Source organism: Cebus imitator, unplaced genomic scaffold, assembly GCF_001604975.1.
Source record: "Cebus imitator isolate Cc_AM_T3 unplaced genomic scaffold, Cebus_imitator-1.0 Scaffold0, whole genome shotgun sequence".
NCBI lineage: Eukaryota > Metazoa > Chordata > Mammalia > Primates > Cebidae > Cebus > Cebus imitator.
In genome coordinates, this window is record NW_016107315.1 from 2,338,119 (window position 1) to 2,357,196 (window position 19,078).

Below are 19,078 nucleotides of genomic sequence, written 5' to 3' on the forward strand. Positions count from 1 at the left end.
TTTTTGAGACAGAGTCTTGCTCTCTCACCAGGCTGGAGTGCAGTGGGGCGATCTCGGCTCACTGCAACCTCTGCTTCCTGGGTTCAAGCAATTCTCCTATGTGTGGTTTTTAATCTTTTCTTCTGTCTCTAATATTTCTTTTAAGCCCCTCCCTTCTGCTTTTGTTTTTGTCTCAGTTTTCTCAGACAGAAATCCCAGAATCTTGCATAAGGGAGTAGGATAATGAAACCTGTCTGCAAGCCTTTGGGAAGCTGATTTGGCAGAGAGGGCTGGAGGCTTCTCTGTTTCACCTGTACACTTTGGCATACTCCCTTGGGTTTTGTATGGTGCTTCACCACTGCCGCCAGCTATGCCTGCACTCCCTGCATCCAGATGCTCTCTGGTTCAACTTATCTTGTAAATAAACCTATCTTCTGCCAAGGTGGGGACGGAACTCTTGCCTTGTTACATGCATCAAGGAGGAGGATGGAGTGAACACAACAAATTTGTAATTAAATGTTTATTCCACTTAGATCCTTAGTAGCCAGTGTCTCAACACACTAATCATTTTGTAACACATTTTAGTGTCTGTGAACACTTTCCTATTCTGTTTTCAAAAGGGATTTAACTAATTGTGAAAATTAATTCTGTAATATGACATTTTTGCATTAGTTTGTCAAGTTCTCATAAGTCATGATGAGATTTTGATTAGAATTGACCTGAATTTTATTATATTGGAATGTGAGTTTAACAGGTTACCGTGGAGACAAATGACAATTTTACAACTTTAAGAAATTCTATCAATAAATACAGTATGTCTCTCCTTTGTTCAGATCTTTTATGTTCTTCTGGGCTGTGGGAAAAGCAGCATGTGTATTATCAGGGATAAGAGTACGTCTTGCTTTTGTTCTTTCTTCCTTGTTGCTGGCTGGATTGTGAATGTAATTGTTGAGTTTGAAGCAACCATTTTTGAATCAACAATGACCTTGGATATGGAGGCAATACATAGCAGAAAAACACATGAGAGGGGCCAGGATTCTTCACCCTGTGAAGTGCCATGTCAGGTCTGGATCACGTATACTGGACTTACATGGGAAAGAGAAAAAAATCTTCCCATTTATTGAAACCACTGTTCCTTTGATTGTGCTGTCACTCACAGCCACCTTCATCCTGAAATACCTATGCTGTACCCCAGTGGTTCCAGCGGGTGCTAGGTAGGGCCCAGTAACCTGGACTGTGACCTATATATAGGTCAGAGCTGTGACCAACGCACGTTCGATTTACACCTCTGGCCATTCTGATTCTAGTGTGAGCTGATTTATCCACAGCAGATTCCCTTTCATTATAGTTCTCTGCATTGCAGGAATGTTCTGGTCTTCCGTGTGTATTAATTCAGAGACAATTCCACATTTACTGTCAATAACTCCCGAGGTACACCTTCTGTCAAGTTCCTGATTCAAAAACCAGTGTTTGAAAACCACTTCCTGAAACGTTGCTCACATGATATTAAACCCTCTTTGTTTATTAATCCAATGAGGTGTCCTACTCTTTAGATATATGGCCTGGAAAACTGACTTGAATGAAAATAGGGGTGTCTTGACTCACAAAATTAAAATTTCCCATAGGACAGCTAGGCAAGCTTCAGGCTTTGCGAGTCTCAGTCCCTCCCTCCCCATTCCTTGGCTGTATTTTCGTCGGTTGGCTTCATTCTCAGCAAGCTTGTTCTGTGTGGCGCCCCCAGCAGCTCTGCTTACATAATCCCTATACAGGTATTGATCGACTTACAACTTTTGCAACTTACGACCATTCGACTTTACAACCACAATCGCTAGCCATGACTGCTCCGCGTCTGGCAGCGCAAACGTTGCCCAGCTGGGCGTACGACAGTGCGGACCAGCTTCCGGCAGCACTACCATCTCCACATGCATATAACCTACTCAACTTACAACCAAATCGTGTTACGACTGGTCTGTTGGAACCAATCGTGGTCATAAGTCGAGCACTAGCTGTAGTTAGCAAAACAAGTAGTTCTAAGACAGCACCAGAGCTGAGGCTTATTGACCTGGTTTGGATCTTTTGCTCAGCCCTGAACCAATCATATGCATTAAGTGTTCTGATATTCCTCTAAGCACTTGCACATCCTGGCTGAGCCCCAGTGAGTCATACTTCCATCATCCAGGAGCAACCACATTGGTGCCTTCTCTAAGGCTTCTTCATCCCATGATTGTGGGGCTATTGTGGACAAGGGGTAATCAAGATTTAGAAAAGCAAATTGATTGTCTGAGGACTGGCAATTTACAGATCCAGAAAATCCAGTGAGCCAAAGAGGTAGAAGGAGACATGACATTAGCAGAGAGCAGACGGGGGAAGTAGAAACCAATGGGGAAATATACTGAGGAGCAGAAGAGACAATTAGAATAAAAGGCAACATTACAAGAGGTAGGCAGAGACAGAGACAGGCAAAACCCCACAGAGAAAGAGAGCAGCATGCACCCATGATTCTAGGTGTGAGCTGATTTATCCACAGCTGACTCCCTTTCCTTATAGTTCTCTGCATTACAGGAATGTTCTGGTCTTGTGTGTATATTAATAGAGAGACAATAGACCCTGCCCCATCCCGCTGTGCACAAGGATGCACTCACTCACACACTTGGGAACACTGCCAGAGAGAAACGATAACACAGAGAGATTGAGGCTGAGAACAATGTGCCTGTTGGGTGTGAGGGATCTAGGGTGGTTGGCTGAGAGAATCATCCAGGGATGGTGGGACAGTTCTTTCTAAGCAGTAGGATTTCATCTGTGCTGAAGCCACAGATCTAAGATCTGGATAGAATTGTGAATCATGTATTCGTTCATCAGATAAATGTGTATTAAAACAACAAAAAGACAATCACCACCCAAGTAAAATTATTTCAAGGGACTTTAATATACATTCGTCCAAAGATGGTATTCAAATGGAGACCATGCACCTAACTCAGCATCATTAGTTATTAGGGAAATGCAAATCAAGCCCACAATGAAATATCACATCACACCAACTAGAATGGTTATAATTTTTTTAAAAAGAGAAAATAGTGAATGTTGGCAAGGATGTACAAAAATCTGAACCCTTGTACATTGCTGGTGGGAATGTAACATGAGGTAGCTGCTAGATATTCACAATGGCTTCATTCACGAGAGCGAAAGGTGCAAACATCCAAATGTCCATCAATGATGAATGGATAAACAAATGTGGCATATCCATACAATGGAATATTACTCAGGATAAAAAGTAGCAATGTATGCTACAACATGGATGAACCTTGGAAATGTTATGTTCAGTGAAAGAAGCCTGACACAAAATATTGTATAATTCTACTTACATAAAAAATCTAGAATAGGTAAATTCATGAAGACAGAGGGAGATTGGGGGTTGCCAGGGGCTGGGGATAATGGAAAATGGTAGTTTAATGAATATGGGTTATTATTTCATTTTCACGCTGCTGATAAATACATGCCTGAAACTGGGAAATTTATAAAAGAAAGAGGTTTGCTGGAATTACAGTTTCACATGCCTGGGGAGGCCCCACAATTATGGCAGAAGGAGAAGCAAGTCACATCTCACGTGGATGGTAGCAGGCAAAGAGAGGGCTTGTGCAGAGAAACTCCCATTTTTAAAACCATCAGATTTTGTGAGACCCATTTACTATCACAAGAACAGCACGGGAAAGACCCAACCCTGTAATTCAATCATCCCATCAGGTCCCTCTCACAACACGTGGGAATTATGGGAGCTGCAAGGTGAGATTTGGGTGGGGACACACAGCCAAACCATATGAATGGGATTTTCTTTTATTGTGATAAAAATGTGTGAGAAATTTATAGAGACAGTGGTTGCTTAACATTGTGAATGCGCTAAATACCACCAAATTGTTAATTTTAGCTTAGTGGTTAATCTTATGTGGTTGATCTGAAAATGGTTAGTCTCATGTTACATGAAGAACACTTCAAACTTACAGACACAGACACACACACACACACACACACACACACACACACACACACACTTCCTGTATTTTGTTTTGTTTTTTTTTAAATGAATCAGGCGTGGCCAAAAGTGGAGACGAGAAGAAACTCAACGAAACAAAGTTTATTACACTCCCACATCCTGGTTCTTACAGTGGGTGGTATGCTATGCAGGTGACAAGGGAGGTTCCAGGTTTTGGTCATAGGTGGCAGAGTAAGGAGCAAGGGGAGATCTGAGCTCATGGTCTTAATTGAGTTTCTGAGGGAAAGGCAAGGCAGGGCAGGGTAAAGCATTTACAGTTGGCTGGTTTGGATAATGTGGTGAGTTCTAAGCTGTAGAGGTGGTCCCTAGTGTCCTGGTACCTGCCTGGGAATAACTAAGTGAGAGGAACGTTGCCTCCTGGGGTGTAAGAGCTAGATGCGGGAGGTCTGCTCTGAACTGGGTGATTTGGATATCTAAATATATACAGATTGAGTACCTCTAATCTAAAAATGCAAAACCCAAAATGGTCTTAAGTTGGAAGTTTTTTGTTGCCAAAATGAAGCTCAAAGACAATGTTTGTTGGAGAATTCTGGATTTTGATTTTTAGACAAGGGATGCTGAATATGTAAGTAAAAAGCAAACATTCCAACATCTGATATCTGAAGCTATTCAGCTTCTAAGCATTTCAGATAAGGGATACTGAACCTGTACATATGTGTAGATACATAAAGAGAGAAGCACTATGTGCCAAGCCCCATTATAGGTCCTGGGAACAAAGCATTGACCCCAGAGTCCTGCCCTCCTGGAGGCCACCCTCTAGAGGGGAAAAGAAAATAGACAATCGGGTAAGACAAGCTCAAGTAAGGATGAGGACTTTGAAAACAGGAAGGCAGACTGAGGAGCTGAGGAGGGCGCCTTTGCACAGAGACAAACCTGCATGGAGTGGGAGCTCCATCTGGAAGCCGACGGCCCTAGGAGAGCAGGCAGCAGAGCAAACTTCCCAGATGGGAAGACATTTGGGATAGTTGCTAAGCAGCAGAGCAGCCAGGGAGGACATAGAGAGGGTGAGATGGCCAGAGAAAGACCATGCAGGGTTATGTAGACCCAGGGAAGGCTTCCGAACTTGCTCTAAGAAAAGACACTGCAGGATTAAGAGCAAAGGATGGCACAGGACTCCATACTGCATGGGCACAGGGGTCGCCATTACACACACCATGGCATGAACTAGTCTTCCTGGAGCTGGCCTTCTTGGTGGCCCTGCAACCCCAGCCCCCTCACCTACAGCTGACATTGCTAATCTGTCACAAGCCCTGCTCCTCCAGCATGGGATTGTCACATTCTTCTCCCCACAGGACCCCTGACAAGCTGGCTGACCTATGAGATGACAGGTAACTGTCCTCATTTCCCTGACCCTTTGCTGAGACAAAAATCAGAACTTGTTTAATAGAGAACAAGGGACACACAGTTGGAGCAGACCCAGTCAGTTCTTTATTGGGAAGGGGATGCAGTCTGTAATTTGGCAAATCTGTGATCCCTGGAAGATATCAAGCTTAAGACTCAGCTGACTTGCTGTGAGCTCGTAGCTGCCCTGGATAAAGCCACGGGGATTACAACTTCGCCAGCGCCAATAGACCTGGATGATGCGGACAGCGTTGAGCAAACGACAGTAACGCCGGCGTACACGCCACATGCGGACCCAGGACTGCAGCCTGACTGCTGCCCATTGCTGCCGTGTGCAGAGCTCCAACGCCGCCCACCTCCTCTTCGCTAGCAGCTTTGCCAGCACCTGCCTCCACCAGCACTGGATGATCAAAGCTCTGAGGGCTGCATGCAGTAGTGTGCGTCGCACCAGAGTGCCCCGCCACCAGGCCTGGATCTTTGTGGAGGCCAGTTCAGTGTTACCAAGTGGCTTCTTTAGTGGGGAGGGGTGCAAGGAAAAGGAAGGACACTTAGGAAACATTATCACATTTCAGTCAGCCCCAGGGTGTGAGAGGAAGGGGCCTTGATCCTCTATGAGGGATGGCCCCTTCCTCTAAAGTTCATGAATGGGACAAGAGCTGGACCCAGGAGACCTGGTAGGTGTCCACCCTTTGCCACCCACAGGACATGGACATGATCACCTCACCTTGACCTCTGAGTCCTAATGTCCCCACCTGTAAAATGGAGGCATACTGCCCTGGCTACCTCACCCAAATTTCCACTGACCTCGTTGGCCAGTCTACAGCAAGGACACTGTGGTCAAGAGGCTGAAGTGTTACCATGTTCCACCTGGGCTGGACCACCTACTTGACATCCATGACACTTCCCTTCACATCCTCCCACCAGCTGGAGAAGTGGGGTCCTTTGCTGGCCCTGCCCACTCCTCCCCGACTCCAGCTCAAATCCACAACCCGCTCTCTCTCTGTCATGTCACAATATTAAAACTTTCCCCATTCCACACAGTTTGGAATCTTTGTCATCTATTTCTCACTTTGACCTCCTCTTGTTTCCATACCTCAAACTTCAGTTACCATACACACACACAAACACACACCTTTGGTTTTCATACCTTAAACTTCAGTCACCATGCACACACACAAACACACACCTTTGGTTTTCATACCTTAAACTTCAGTTACCATACACACACACAAACACACACCTTTGGTTTTCATACCTTAAACTTCAGTTACCATACACACAAACACACATGTGCACACATACCCCAAATTCTAGGCTTAAATTGATTTCCCTTGATTTGGCAATGCATTATCCAAACAGTGCTCACCACTCTACTCTTGAACTTTGCATAATCTTGTCCCCACATTTCAGGCTTTATCTGCCCTGCAACCAAGTCCCCATGTCTCAGTCACCCACCTTTTTCAGGCTGATACAGAAATAGAAGATATCTCAGGGTGAGTCAATTGCCGATCATCCCACCTCTGTGTATGGCAATTATTTGTCCTGGTTGCTAGGGATATTTTAAATTTCTGATGCTTATTCCTGAGAAGTAATAGCACCACCTTCTGCAAATGTGTCCTGGTTTGGGCTATAAATTCCTTGATCATCCCAAGCTATGAGCCACAGAGAAGATAACCATCGCTATTGAGTGCTGAGGGTCAGAGAAGTTGCATGTCAGAGGTCTTTCCCAAATTAAGAGCCTGCTGTCACCTACCTTTGCTTGGGGTGGAAGAAGAGGTTCATGTATCTTATTCCTTTCCTTCTTCGGTTTCTGTTTCATCAATACGTTTTTTTCATCATCATTCATTACATTTTTTTTAAGCTGGCCAGGCATCTGCAATCAAGTTAAAGAGGAGGTGTGGGTAGGTCATTCATTGTGGAACTCAGTGCCAAGCAAAGCAAATCTTCAATCTCCTAGCTTGCCCAGAGACCCTAGACAGAGGGCTGGCATCTTAATTAACTGTGGGAATTCTCACCTTTCCCTGCCTAAAACTTTGGGTGGACTGGCTGTATCTTACACCACATCAAATGCCCATGATTTGGAGGTAGTAGGTTCAACCTCTTCAGGTCTGCAGTCCCCAAAATTGCCCATGGTTAGGGGCTAGATGACTCCATCACGCTCCGGTGTGTATTCCTCTAGCCACACATGTGGCAGGAAGAGTGGAGGAGGGAAGAGTGATAATGATATAAGAGCATCTATGACTTTGGTTATACAGTCTGGTCTATAAAAACATAAAATTGAGGCAACTTAAATCCCTGTCAATAGAAAATTCAATTACGTGGATTTCAGGTCAGTCAAACAATAGAGCCAAATAAGGGTGACACAGAATGAGTTTGCAGCAAAATTCTTAATCAAGTGCTTCAGAAAAGGAGTTTATGTACGGCTAAGAAGCACACAAAAAGATGCTCAACATCATTAGTCATGAAGAAAATAAAAACGGGAACCCAAATCAGAAAAAAAACAGCTTATTTTTTAGCCATTCTCTAGGGTGTCTAGACTAAATATTGGCAGGGATACAGAATAGCTGGCTCTCTTATATACTGCTGGCGGAAAGGTGTAAAACAGTAGAACCACTTTTGAAAATGGTTTGGCACTTCCTAATGAATTTCAACATGCATCTGCCCTATAACTCAGCAGCTCACTCCTTAAAGTTTTCAGAAAAAAAATGAAAACACATGTCTACAAAATATATGTGCATAAATGTTCATAGCAGCTTTATTGAAATAAGTCAGAACTGGAAACAACCCAAATGTCCACTAGCAGGAGACTAGACAACAATTTAGTGACATATTCATATACTGTAATAATGCACAGTAATAAAAATAATTACATTCATAAAGAATATACTATATGTGCATCTCAGAAATGTTCAGCTAAATGAAAGAAGCTAGATGACCAGGTGTGGTGGTTCACACCTATAATCCCAGCACTCTGGGAGGCTGAAGCAGGTGGATCCCCTGAGGTCAGGAGTTCAAGACCAGCCTGACCATCATGGTGAAACCCCGCCTCTACTAAAAATACAAAAAATTAGCCAGGTGTCATGGCAGTTGCCTATAATCCCAGCTAACTAGGGAGGCTGAGGCAGGAGAATCACTTGAACCAAGGAGGCAGAGGTTGCAATGAGCTGAGATCGCTCCATTGCACTCCAGCCTGCGCAACAGAGTGGGACTCTGTCTAAAAAAAAAAAAATTAGACATAAAGGAGTCCTTACAAGATGATTACAAATCCTAAAACAGGCAAAGCTATTATACAGGTAAAATAGATAAGAATGTAGTTTACATGTAGTGTAGGGATACAAGGCATGTTGCTTGCAAACAGCACAAAGAAGGAGGAATATGCTATCTCTTGTTTTGGGTGGTGGTTTCTGGGAAATATAGGATTGTGAAAACACATTAAACTGACCACTTAATGAAATGTGCTGTAATGGAGGAGTACAAGTGAAAAAAAATGAAATTGAAAGATAATATGCTCCCAGTCTCTATTTATATGCACATGTTATAAAGGCATTATAAAAAGAAGGGAATCAGGAAATTTAACATATTATCTTTGATTATAATGATTTAACAATGATTATCTTTGATGAAGACAGTGGAACTGGGGGGACAGGGCACACTCCCTCACTGTGGCTGAATCCCCTGTGTCTGTCCTATCTGCAGGGCACCCAGTTTTCAGCCTCCTGGGAAAGCAGGACACATCCAGGACAGGATACCCTTAAAGCCTCAGTTAGGACTCAAATGTCTTTGACTGCTCTCCTGTCATAGTGAGAAGATGAATCAAGGCAGTCACTGCAGAAGCAGGCACCCTCTCTGTCTGATCCTGATCACTGAAAAGCCAGCTGTTGCCACAAGCTCAATCTGAGCAGAAGGGCCTCTGCCCACAGCCTGAGTAGTCAGTGTCAGGCTCTGGTCCCCCTCAGAATTTCTGCCCAGGTGTTACTGAGGACTGCATTTAAAATGTTTCGGGTGAGTACACTGGGGTCCCAGTGTGAAGGCAATGTGATGAAGGGTGTGGGGAAGATAGGTGCTAGTCAGGGGACAGAGAGGACAGCATGGAAGACAGGATAAGTCATGGGAAGGACGCCTGGGACAGGAAAGGTGCAGGAAGCATCTGAAGATGAAGGGGCTGAACAACACCCACATGCCAGGCTTGCATCTCTTGTGTCTTTCTTAGTTTGGATCATGGTCCAGTCATTTTTCACTGCATTGTTGTTTTTCAATTCCTTCAAGCAGTAACTTCAAAAATACTTTTATCAGTTTTTCTAGTTATCTTCAGCAAAAGGACCATTCCAATTCCTTAGCACATCATTACTAGAAGTGGGAGTCCCTCCATGCTATATCCTTACCCACTGCTTTATTTTCAACTTCCCATCTCCTTCTGTACACAAAATACATTTCTCTTTTGATCCAGCAAGAAAGCCTCTGCATTTTAATAGATACTACTATAAATTCACAGTTATTTTTACTTCTAATAAGCTTTGACTTATTGCCATATTGTTTCATGATTTCCATCTGTCAATTTTTTTTTTCATTTTCACTTTTGTTGTCTTTTGCTGAATTGGTAGGGAATTGTTTGGACTTTTATTCCTTTTTCACTATAGAAGTTGAGGCAGACTGCACTTGCCTAGCCAGTATTCATTTTTCTCATTTTCCTAATGGAACCATGATTATCTGGGGTAACAATATGCCCAGATTAGGGATAAGAGAAAAGATGACTTTCACCAGCCACCTTTGCAGCTAGGGGTTGTTGCATGACATGCACTGGCCGAGGGATGTCAGCAGAAGTCACTGGGTGGTCTTCTGAAAAAGCTTCATGGGAGGCTCCCTCAGTAGGATGGCCTCCTTGCCCTTTGCTTTACCCCTCTATTTCCTGGAATGTACACATGATAGCTGGCAGTCTGGTAGCCATTTAGAGAACATGAGGAAAAAAGACCAATCAGCAGCATGGGAAAGTAGAGAGACAAAGCTTGGTTCCCAGGCAGGTATTGACCACATCTAGGATGGAAATAATCCTCTAATTTGTTTGAGCTGCTGTCATCTAGGCTTCTATTATAGCAAGCAAATACAATTCGTAATTGACATAAAAATTATACACCTGATTCTTCTCTTCACCCATTTTTGCCCTTCCATCTCCTCCTCCTTCTGAAAACACACATTCCTCCCCTCTGGAGGATGCGGAAACAAAGTACCATGTTGAAAGTACAATAGCCCTCACCAGGTGCCAAATCTACCAGGGCCTTGATCCTGGACTCTCCAGCCTCCAGAACTGTGAGGAATAAATTTCCATTTTTTAATTAAATTACATATTCTGTGGTATTTTGTTGTAGCAGCATCAGTGGGCTGAGACACCACTGCTCTTTGTGTGCCTCCCCTCTTGGTTTTTCACTGTCATGGAACTCATTGCTCAGTAGGTATTTTGGAGGAGTATTGGAAAGTTTCTTATTGTTGCCTGTAAGAACTGATCTTTATTTCATCCTTGCACTTGGGTAACATTGGGGTGAGTTTATGATTCTGTGCTGAATAAGATTCTTCTGCAGAAAGTTGGAACTGTGGCTCCACTCTCCCTTTGCAGCCAGTGCTGCTGCTGAGAAAGCTGATGTCGATCTGACTTACTCCCTGGTGGGTAAACTATTGGTTTTATTTGTGCTTTAGATGTTTAAGTATTTTATCTTCAGCCATTGAAATTGTGCCACTACATGTTTTGAGTTGCATCTGTTTTCATTCATCTTGAGGAAATGTGTTTTCTTTCCGGGTCCACAAGGGAGCATAGTTTTAAGGGCAAGAACTTCCCAGCGCCATGCCCCTCTCCCATCTCTCTCCATCGGGGAGATTTAACTGTCTTTGTTTAAATTTTCCCATGGGTGGGAAGAACCAAAGGTCAATCACTCCAGCAGAAGTTTTAAGGAACTCTTTTCATTGGCCAGGGGCTTGGAGAAGGATGGAATTCCTCCCAGGTTAAAAGTCCCTGTCTACCACATCCTGATGGATTTCCCCTCTGGGGTCCCCTTCTACCCCCGTGGAAACTGCTATTCCTCTCCTAAACTCCATCTCTCTCTCAATTCCCTTCCACTCAGTGTGGAAGCTGCTTTCCTCTCCTGGATTCCATCTTTCTGGATTCTCTCACTCAGTGTGAGAGGAGCTTTCCTTCTCTGGTTTTCCCCCTTCTGGGGACCCATCTCACTCAGTGTGAAAGTGGCTTTTCTTTCTCTAAGTGTGAGAGCTAGCTGTTTCTTTCTCTCTCCTTCTCCTTTTTCTCTCTCTGCCTAAATAAATCACTTTCCTGCAAAAACTTTTCGAGTCCGGTATTTACTTTATGAGTGCACTGTGCCATGGTCTCCTCTCCCATTCTTGGGTGAGTGATAGACCAAGAACCTGGAGAAACGTCCTCTCAGGGGAATGAGGGCTCCCTTGAACCCCAAAATGCCAACAATCTTGATGTACTTGGTCGGCTGTCATGATAGAATTTGAAGGGGGTAAGGTGGAGAATGTACACAGAGAGGCTTCTGACTTGGTGGGTCAGAGCCCAAGCAGGGTGAGGAGGGGGTGTGCATGGGAGTGGGGCAGCAGCGACAATGAAAGATTGGTTCAAAAGAGGGAAGATTGATTAAATAAGAAAATTTTGAAAAATGGGAGTCAAGTATCTGTTAGAAATAGGAACTGGAAATGGGGAAAGTAAAAACTAGACTGAACTTCTTGATTTTTGATTGGGATTTAAGGTATCAGTGTGAACTCATAGATCTCAATAGATATGGAAATAAATATAGATATAAGTGTGCGTGTATGTGCTGTGCATTTGCACAAAAATATGTTCATACTTCTGTCCACTGAGAGGGCCTATGGGCATCATCACCCCCATAACAATGAGCACACCTACTGCCAGAATTTGGCTTCTAAACACCATTTTTCACTCTATTAGAGTTCTCTAGAGGGACAGAGCTAGTAGGATACATGTATGAATAAAGTGGAGTTTATTAAGGAGTATTGACTCACACAATCACAAGGTGAAGTCCCACTGTAGGCTGTCTGCAAGCTGAAGAGCAAGGAAGCCAGTCCAAGTCCTAAAACCTCAAAAGTAAGGAAGCTGACAGGGCAGCCATCAGTCTGTGTTTGAAGGTCCGAGAGTCCTCAAACTGAAGAACTTAAGAGTTCAATGTTTGAGGGCAGGAAGCATCCAATATGGGAGAAAGATATAGGCCAGAAGACTAAGCCAGTCTAATCCTTCCATGTTCCTTTGCCTGCTTTTATCCTAGCTGCACTGGCAGCTGATTAGATATTGCCCACCCAGATTGAGGGTGGGTCTGCCACTTCTAGTCCACTGACTCAAATATTAATCTCCTTTGGCAACACTCTCACAGACACACCCAGGAACAATACTTTGCATCCTTCAATCCAATCAAGTTGACAATATTAACCATCACACTCACTAAAACGAATAATGGAGAAATGGTTAATTCCCAGTCTGGGCAGGAAAATATAAGGTGAGCCTGGAACATATTTTTGTGCCAGAAAATAAGCAAGTACTCAAAGAATGAGGACAATGTGTGAAAAACAAAAAGCAAAAAACACACAGAAGCCAAGTTGAAGAGCCTGTTGCTGGCCAAATCTGAAACAATTTGAGGATCTAAATAAATCCAGATTTTAATGTCTTATAACCTACTGAATAAAATAGGAAATGAAGAGTTCATACTGATATAAATAAATTAATTAATTAACCATTTGATCCAAATAAGGATATTTAAATAAGTTAAAAGTATCTCCTCACCAAATACCTACAAAAAGAAAAAGGATAATCTTATGATAGAGAAGGCTGGTAAACACCAACTTAACCAGTGATCAAAGTGAGCAGCATGACTAAAGTTAAAACCTGAAATCCTGCACCACTTGAGGAGATGCTGTGAGAAGAAGGCAGTGTCATTTTTATGCTATTCCTGCCAAACATGAAAATTGAATAACACACTTCTAAATGTTACATGTATCAAAGATGAAGTTTCAGTGAGAAATTTTGAAAAATACAATGAACTACTGACAATGAATATGTAACATATCAAAATTTCTTAGAGGCTGCTTAAGCAGTGCTAAAAGGGAATGGACAGCCCTAGATACCTATATTAAAATTATAAATATCATCAAATCAGTGATCTAAGCTCTCATATCAGGAACCTAGAGGAAGAAGAGCAAAATAAACCCAGAGTGAGCATAATGAAGAAAATAAAAATAAGAGCAGAAATCAATAAAATTGAAAATAGGGAAAAAATACAGTCATTGAAACAAAGACCTGGTTCTAGGGAAAGATTAATAAATTTGACAAACCTCTAGTATGACTAAGGGAAAAAAAGGAGACACACATTACCAATATCCGGAATGAAACAGTGGCTATCACTACAGATTCTTCAGACATTAAAATGATAAGAAGAGAATATCATGAACAGCTCTTCACACATAAATTTGACAACCGAGAGAAAATGGACCAATTTGGCAAAGAAAAAATTCTTCCTGAATTCAACAATATGAAATACATAATTTGGATAGTCTTGTGAAGGAAATTGAATTCAGAATTTTAAAACTTCCTTGAAAAAGAAACCTCCAGGTCCAGGTGATTTTAGTAGCAAATTTTACCAAGTATTTAAAGGGTAAAAACCAACATGCACATCCCCTTGCAGAAAATAGAACAGAAGATAACATTTCCCTAACAAGTTTGGGGAGTTAGAAAAAAAAATCCCAATTCATTTAATGAAAACAGCATTATCCAGACAAAAACTACAAAAATCTACAGACTAATATTCATCATGGATATACATGGAAAAACTCTTAACAATATGTTAGTAAAACAATTCAGCAATTTATAAAAATAATCATATATGACCGAGTAGGGATTATTCCAGGCTGGTTCAACATTCCAAAATCAATTGATGTAATCTACCATATTAAACAGGCTAAAGAATAAAAAACTGTGTGGTCATATAAACTGATGCAGAAAAAGCATTTGAGAAACTTTAATACCCATTCATCATAAAAATTTTCAGTAAAATAGTAAAAGAGGGAAACTTCTTCAACTTGATAAAGAGCATTTATAAAAATATCTACAGCTGTCATTATACTTAATAGTGAAAGACTGAATGCTTTAACCCTAAATTGGGAAAAAAGGGCAAGGATATCAACTCTTATCAATCTCATTTACCGTAGTTCTGGAAAATTATACCCAATGCAATAGGCAAGAAAATAAAATAAAACACATGCAGATCCTAATGTAAGAAAGAAAATTGTCCATCTTTTCAAAAGACATAATTGTTTATGTAGAAACCTTAAGGAATCTGACAAAAACAAAAAAAATTATAGAATTAAAATGTGAGTTCAGGTAGTTTTCAAGTACAAAGCAATGAGAAAAATCCATTATATTACTATACACTAGCAATGAACATGTGGACACCAAAATGAAAAAAAAATTTATAATAGCTTTAATAAATAAAATACTTACTTGTAAATCTAATAAAGCATGTATGGGATTTGCATGGTAAATACCACAAAAACTGAGACAAAATCAGAGATCTAAGTAAATGGAGAGGCATATTATGCTCATAGATTGGAAGACTGAACATAGTCAATACTATGGCAATTCTCCCTAAATTGTAAAACTTTCCACCTTTACAGCTGCCTGTTCAATATTCGTTGAGACCATTCCAGCAGGAGGACTGGGGTCCTCACTGCAGCCTGGGGAGGGTGGAAGTCCAGGCTCCTTATTGTGCCTTAACTGGCATGGTTGGGGGTGGGACCACTGATTTTTCTGTGGTGGTTGGCTGGAGTAGAGCAGTTATTATCTAAAAGTTGTATCTTGTTAGCCTGTCCCTTTTCTGGTGTCTGGCTAGAAAGGGTTTTTTTTTTTTTTTTTTTTTGGTGTGTGCCCAGGGCATTTATTTTTGTCATTGTTCATTGTTGTTGCCAGTTTGCCAGCTTCTTTAGCTTCAAGTCTTACCAGTTGGATGACTACAGAGATTGGTAATAAACATGAAGAAATTTACATAGCAAATGGAAATAGTATATTATGGGTATTCTCATGATGCAAACAAGGCTTATATTCTCAATGACTTTTTCATATATCTTTCTCATAATTCACTTTTATTATTTTACATGTTAATTGGTCTGTGATGGATTCAACATTTTCAAGAAGTGGTCCTTCCTTACAGAACTTTTGGGAGGCAATGGTCTAAGGTATGATCATAGGAAGGGTGACTGAGATAGGATGGAAGTCAAACTCACTAGAGGTGAAAGGCAGGGGATTTGGGAGCATCACCCGGTGTATGCTGCTGTCTCTAGGGTGGTGCCACAAACAGGGAGGCGGCAAGGGCAGTGAGAGCCCTCTTTGTGTTCAGTGCCCTGGGGAAGCAGGTGCTGAGGAGGCAGGAGGGAGGCAGAGCTCAGGTGCCTTAAGATCATGAATCAGCTGCTTCCCATAGGGACATTCCTGCTGTTAAATAAAATTTATAGGAGGCCATTGGCTTAGACTGAGCTCCTGAACTAGGACCAACAGATGAAACCAAAATGGGTTCATCTGAAACCCACTTGTGCTGAAATTCCACATCATGAAATCAAAAGTAAGCTGTTTATCTGACCTTGAGAGAAATTGAGAAAGCTAGAAAAAATAGCAAAGCCCCAAGTAGGCCAGTATCAGCTGACAGAAGGCACTCCCCGTGCTTTCACCTTTGCAAGAGAAGCAACTGATGAAATCACCAATCTGCTTTTTGTACTGATTCTGCTTTCCTAGGCCCTTTTCTGTGTATAGAAACAACCTCCTCTACTTGGCCCCCAGGAACACTCATTTCATTGTTTAGATTGAGGGATTGCCCAATTATAAAATCACAAATAAAGGCCAATTAGTATCTTTAAACTTAATTTGTTATAACTTTGTTTTTTTTTTTTTTTTTGGAGACGGAGTTTCGCTCGTTACCCAGGCTGGAGTGCAATGGCGCGATCTCGGCTCACCGCAACCTCCACCTCCCGAGTTCAGGCAATTCTCCTGCCCCAGCCTCCTGAGTCGCTGGGATTACAGGCACGCGACACCATGCCCAGCTAATTTTTTTTTGTATTTTTAGTAGAGACGGGGTTTCACCATGTTGACCAGGATGGTCTCGATCTCTTGACCTCGTGATCCACCCGCCTCGGCCTCCCACAGTGCTGGGATTACAGGCTTGAGCCACTGCGCCTGGCCATAACTTTGTTTTTTGACACTGCCCATCAGCCTCCAGGTGAGCATGAGGCTGGTAACCTGGAGGCTGATGGGCAGTTGCACCCAGTTTTCACTCAGGCCAGTCCCCTGTGATTTTCCTGAGCTGCACTTGTCCTAAGAGAGTGTGCCATGGCCCTGACTCCGCTCAGGGGCTTGCCAAATAGAAACCCAATGTGTGCAAGCCGCAGCTGGACCCGATGGCCAAATGAAAGAGCATGGCCTCAGGGGCAGCTCTTCTAGGAGGAGATGCCCCCAGTCTTCGGGAAATTTCAATCCCTTCAAATTCCAAGTTCAGGAGACAGGAATGGGGCCAGAGCTGTGGAGTGGGACACTGGGCTCTGCACACCAGGACAGCCTTGGGCTCCAATTTCTGATTTGCATGTAAAGTCAGCAGCATATGGCCACTGTCAGTCCTCACAGGGGTCACTCATTGCAAGGTCAGGGAAAAGGTACCTTCACTGAAGTCTTTCCTCAGGTAGATAAAAAGCAGGGCCTGAATCTCAGAGGTCCCTGAAGTGGTGGGAATTACTGAGACTCACATGACATGGTCAGACACTTACTAGGGCAGTGGAACCTGCTCTCCACACCCCAGGCCTTTCAGACTGATAGGATTTCAATGTGAAGCTCTGGTTGCTTTGAAGAGACTGAGTATTGGACCTGTAAAAAGCCATCAGTCTGGAAGGCAAGGCTCCTGTCTGAGACCTGGAACAGGCAGAGAGCGTTGCACATTTGGCAGTAATGTTGCCGGCACTGCCACATGCGGATGCAGGCCTGGAGCTTGACCGCCGCCTACTCCTGGATGACATAGGCCCTCAGCAGGGCCTGCCGCCGCTGACGGATCCGCCTCTGCACCAACGTCCTCCACCAGCACTGAATCATCCAGGCCCTGAGGGCAGCGACCAGCAGGGTCCGGCGCACCAGGACCCCACGCCTGGATCTGCCCAGCTGCCTTCACCCTTTTTCTGTGACACAGTTGTGCAAGAAGCAACTAGCCAAGCAAAGCAAAGGACTCCCAGTGAATTTGTCACCATCAAACACAGGTCGTTCTCCAAAGAATCCACTCTCCCACTGCTGGTTCCCAGGACTGATTCTTTACAGAATCAGACCCCCCCGCCACCGCTGGTTCTGAGGTCCTCTACTTCTGTCCTGTCCATGGCTCCGGGCACCCTCAGAGCAGTGTCTTCAGCTATGAAATTGGGATATGCTTGACCTGTGGACTTCTCAAGTCCATGGGACAAGGGGAGACACTTTCTGGTCCAGACGACCTGACTGGAAGACCAGGGTGTGAGGAACTGAAGGATCTTTATGAGAATCAGTGAATCTCTGCATTTATGGCCTGTGTCCTGGTCCAAACTCCAGCCCACGATGCTGCCTCTTCATGCCTGGTGTGGTGCCACAGCCCTTTGGGGTCTTCCCTCACCTCACTTCTGTGGACTCCCACTTCCACTTCTCAGTCCCTCCTTATCCTCCTAGACCTTTCCACCTCCGTCTGTGCTGAGCCCCACCTGCCAGGCGGTCTGTGAACATGCTGCTTCCTCCCCTCTCTACTGTCTATCTCCATAACATGCAATTCATCTGGGAGAGGGAGGGCTTGAGGGAATAGGGGCGTAATGATGAACCAGCACCCATGGGATCAGAGATGGAGCCTCCACATCCAAGAACCGAGGTTGGTCAATGATCTGCAGTTCTCTCCTCCTGGGCCCCACCTACCTGCTGCGGCTTCTCTTTCTCTAGTGTGTTTTCATCTGTACTAGGCTTCTGCAATCAGAATGTGGGGGTCGGGGAGCACAGGTTAGGACCAGCCTGGCTGCAAAGTCCCCACAGCTGCAGCTCCCCATTTTTTTGCCTGGGTCCTAGGAAGTCATCTGGTGCTTCCCTGGGCCATGGGACAAATCCCAACCTCTGGGGGAGTGTGTGTGCCTGACTCTTACACAGCATATACTGCCCATGGTGGGGAGCGGTGGTTCAGGTGATCATGACCTTTCTGGTTGCTGCTCCCTGACCTTGGCAGGGGCAGGACATGTGGAGAAAGAGAGGGGATGATGTCACAAGGGCAACTATGACCAGGGTCTAGGGTGCTTTCTCCAGGCTCTGAGTTGATGGATAAGGAGCAAACACCTGCCCTCCTGTGCGACTTCCTCAAGCAACTCTGTTGAATAAAAATTGTGCAAATATCCTTTCCCAGACTGTCGTCTGCCTGTTAACTTTTTTCATGGTTATCTTTCCTTCCACAGTGATCTATAATTTTGACATGCTGGAATTCATTGTCCCTTTACAATTCTGCTTTTGTAGTTTTCTAATGAAATGCTTTACCACCCAGATCACATGTTTTTCTATTAGATTCTGGTCTACCATTTACATTGAGATCTTTTAACATTTAATGAGATGGTTTTATAAAGAAACTTCATGTACATCCTTTAAAATGATTTATTCTTTTTTTTTTTTTTTTTTTT

At 43.4% G+C, this 19,078-nt stretch overlaps 1 protein-coding gene and 1 pseudogene across 1 annotated transcript; both read right to left on the reverse strand.

The window, feature by feature from the left end:
• Positions 1-5,447: 5,447 nt before the first annotated feature.
• Positions 5,448-5,927, reverse strand: LOC108304455 (IQ domain-containing protein F5-like). Its single transcript, XM_017528686.1, has one exon. The coding sequence runs from the start codon at positions 5,925-5,927 to the stop codon at positions 5,448-5,450; it is 480 nt and encodes a 159-aa protein (XP_017384175.1).
• Positions 5,928-17,222: 11,295 nt separating this feature from the next.
• The window catches only part of LOC108304517, a 5,305-nt pseudogene continuing 3,449 nt past the window's right edge, over positions 17,223-19,078 (reverse strand).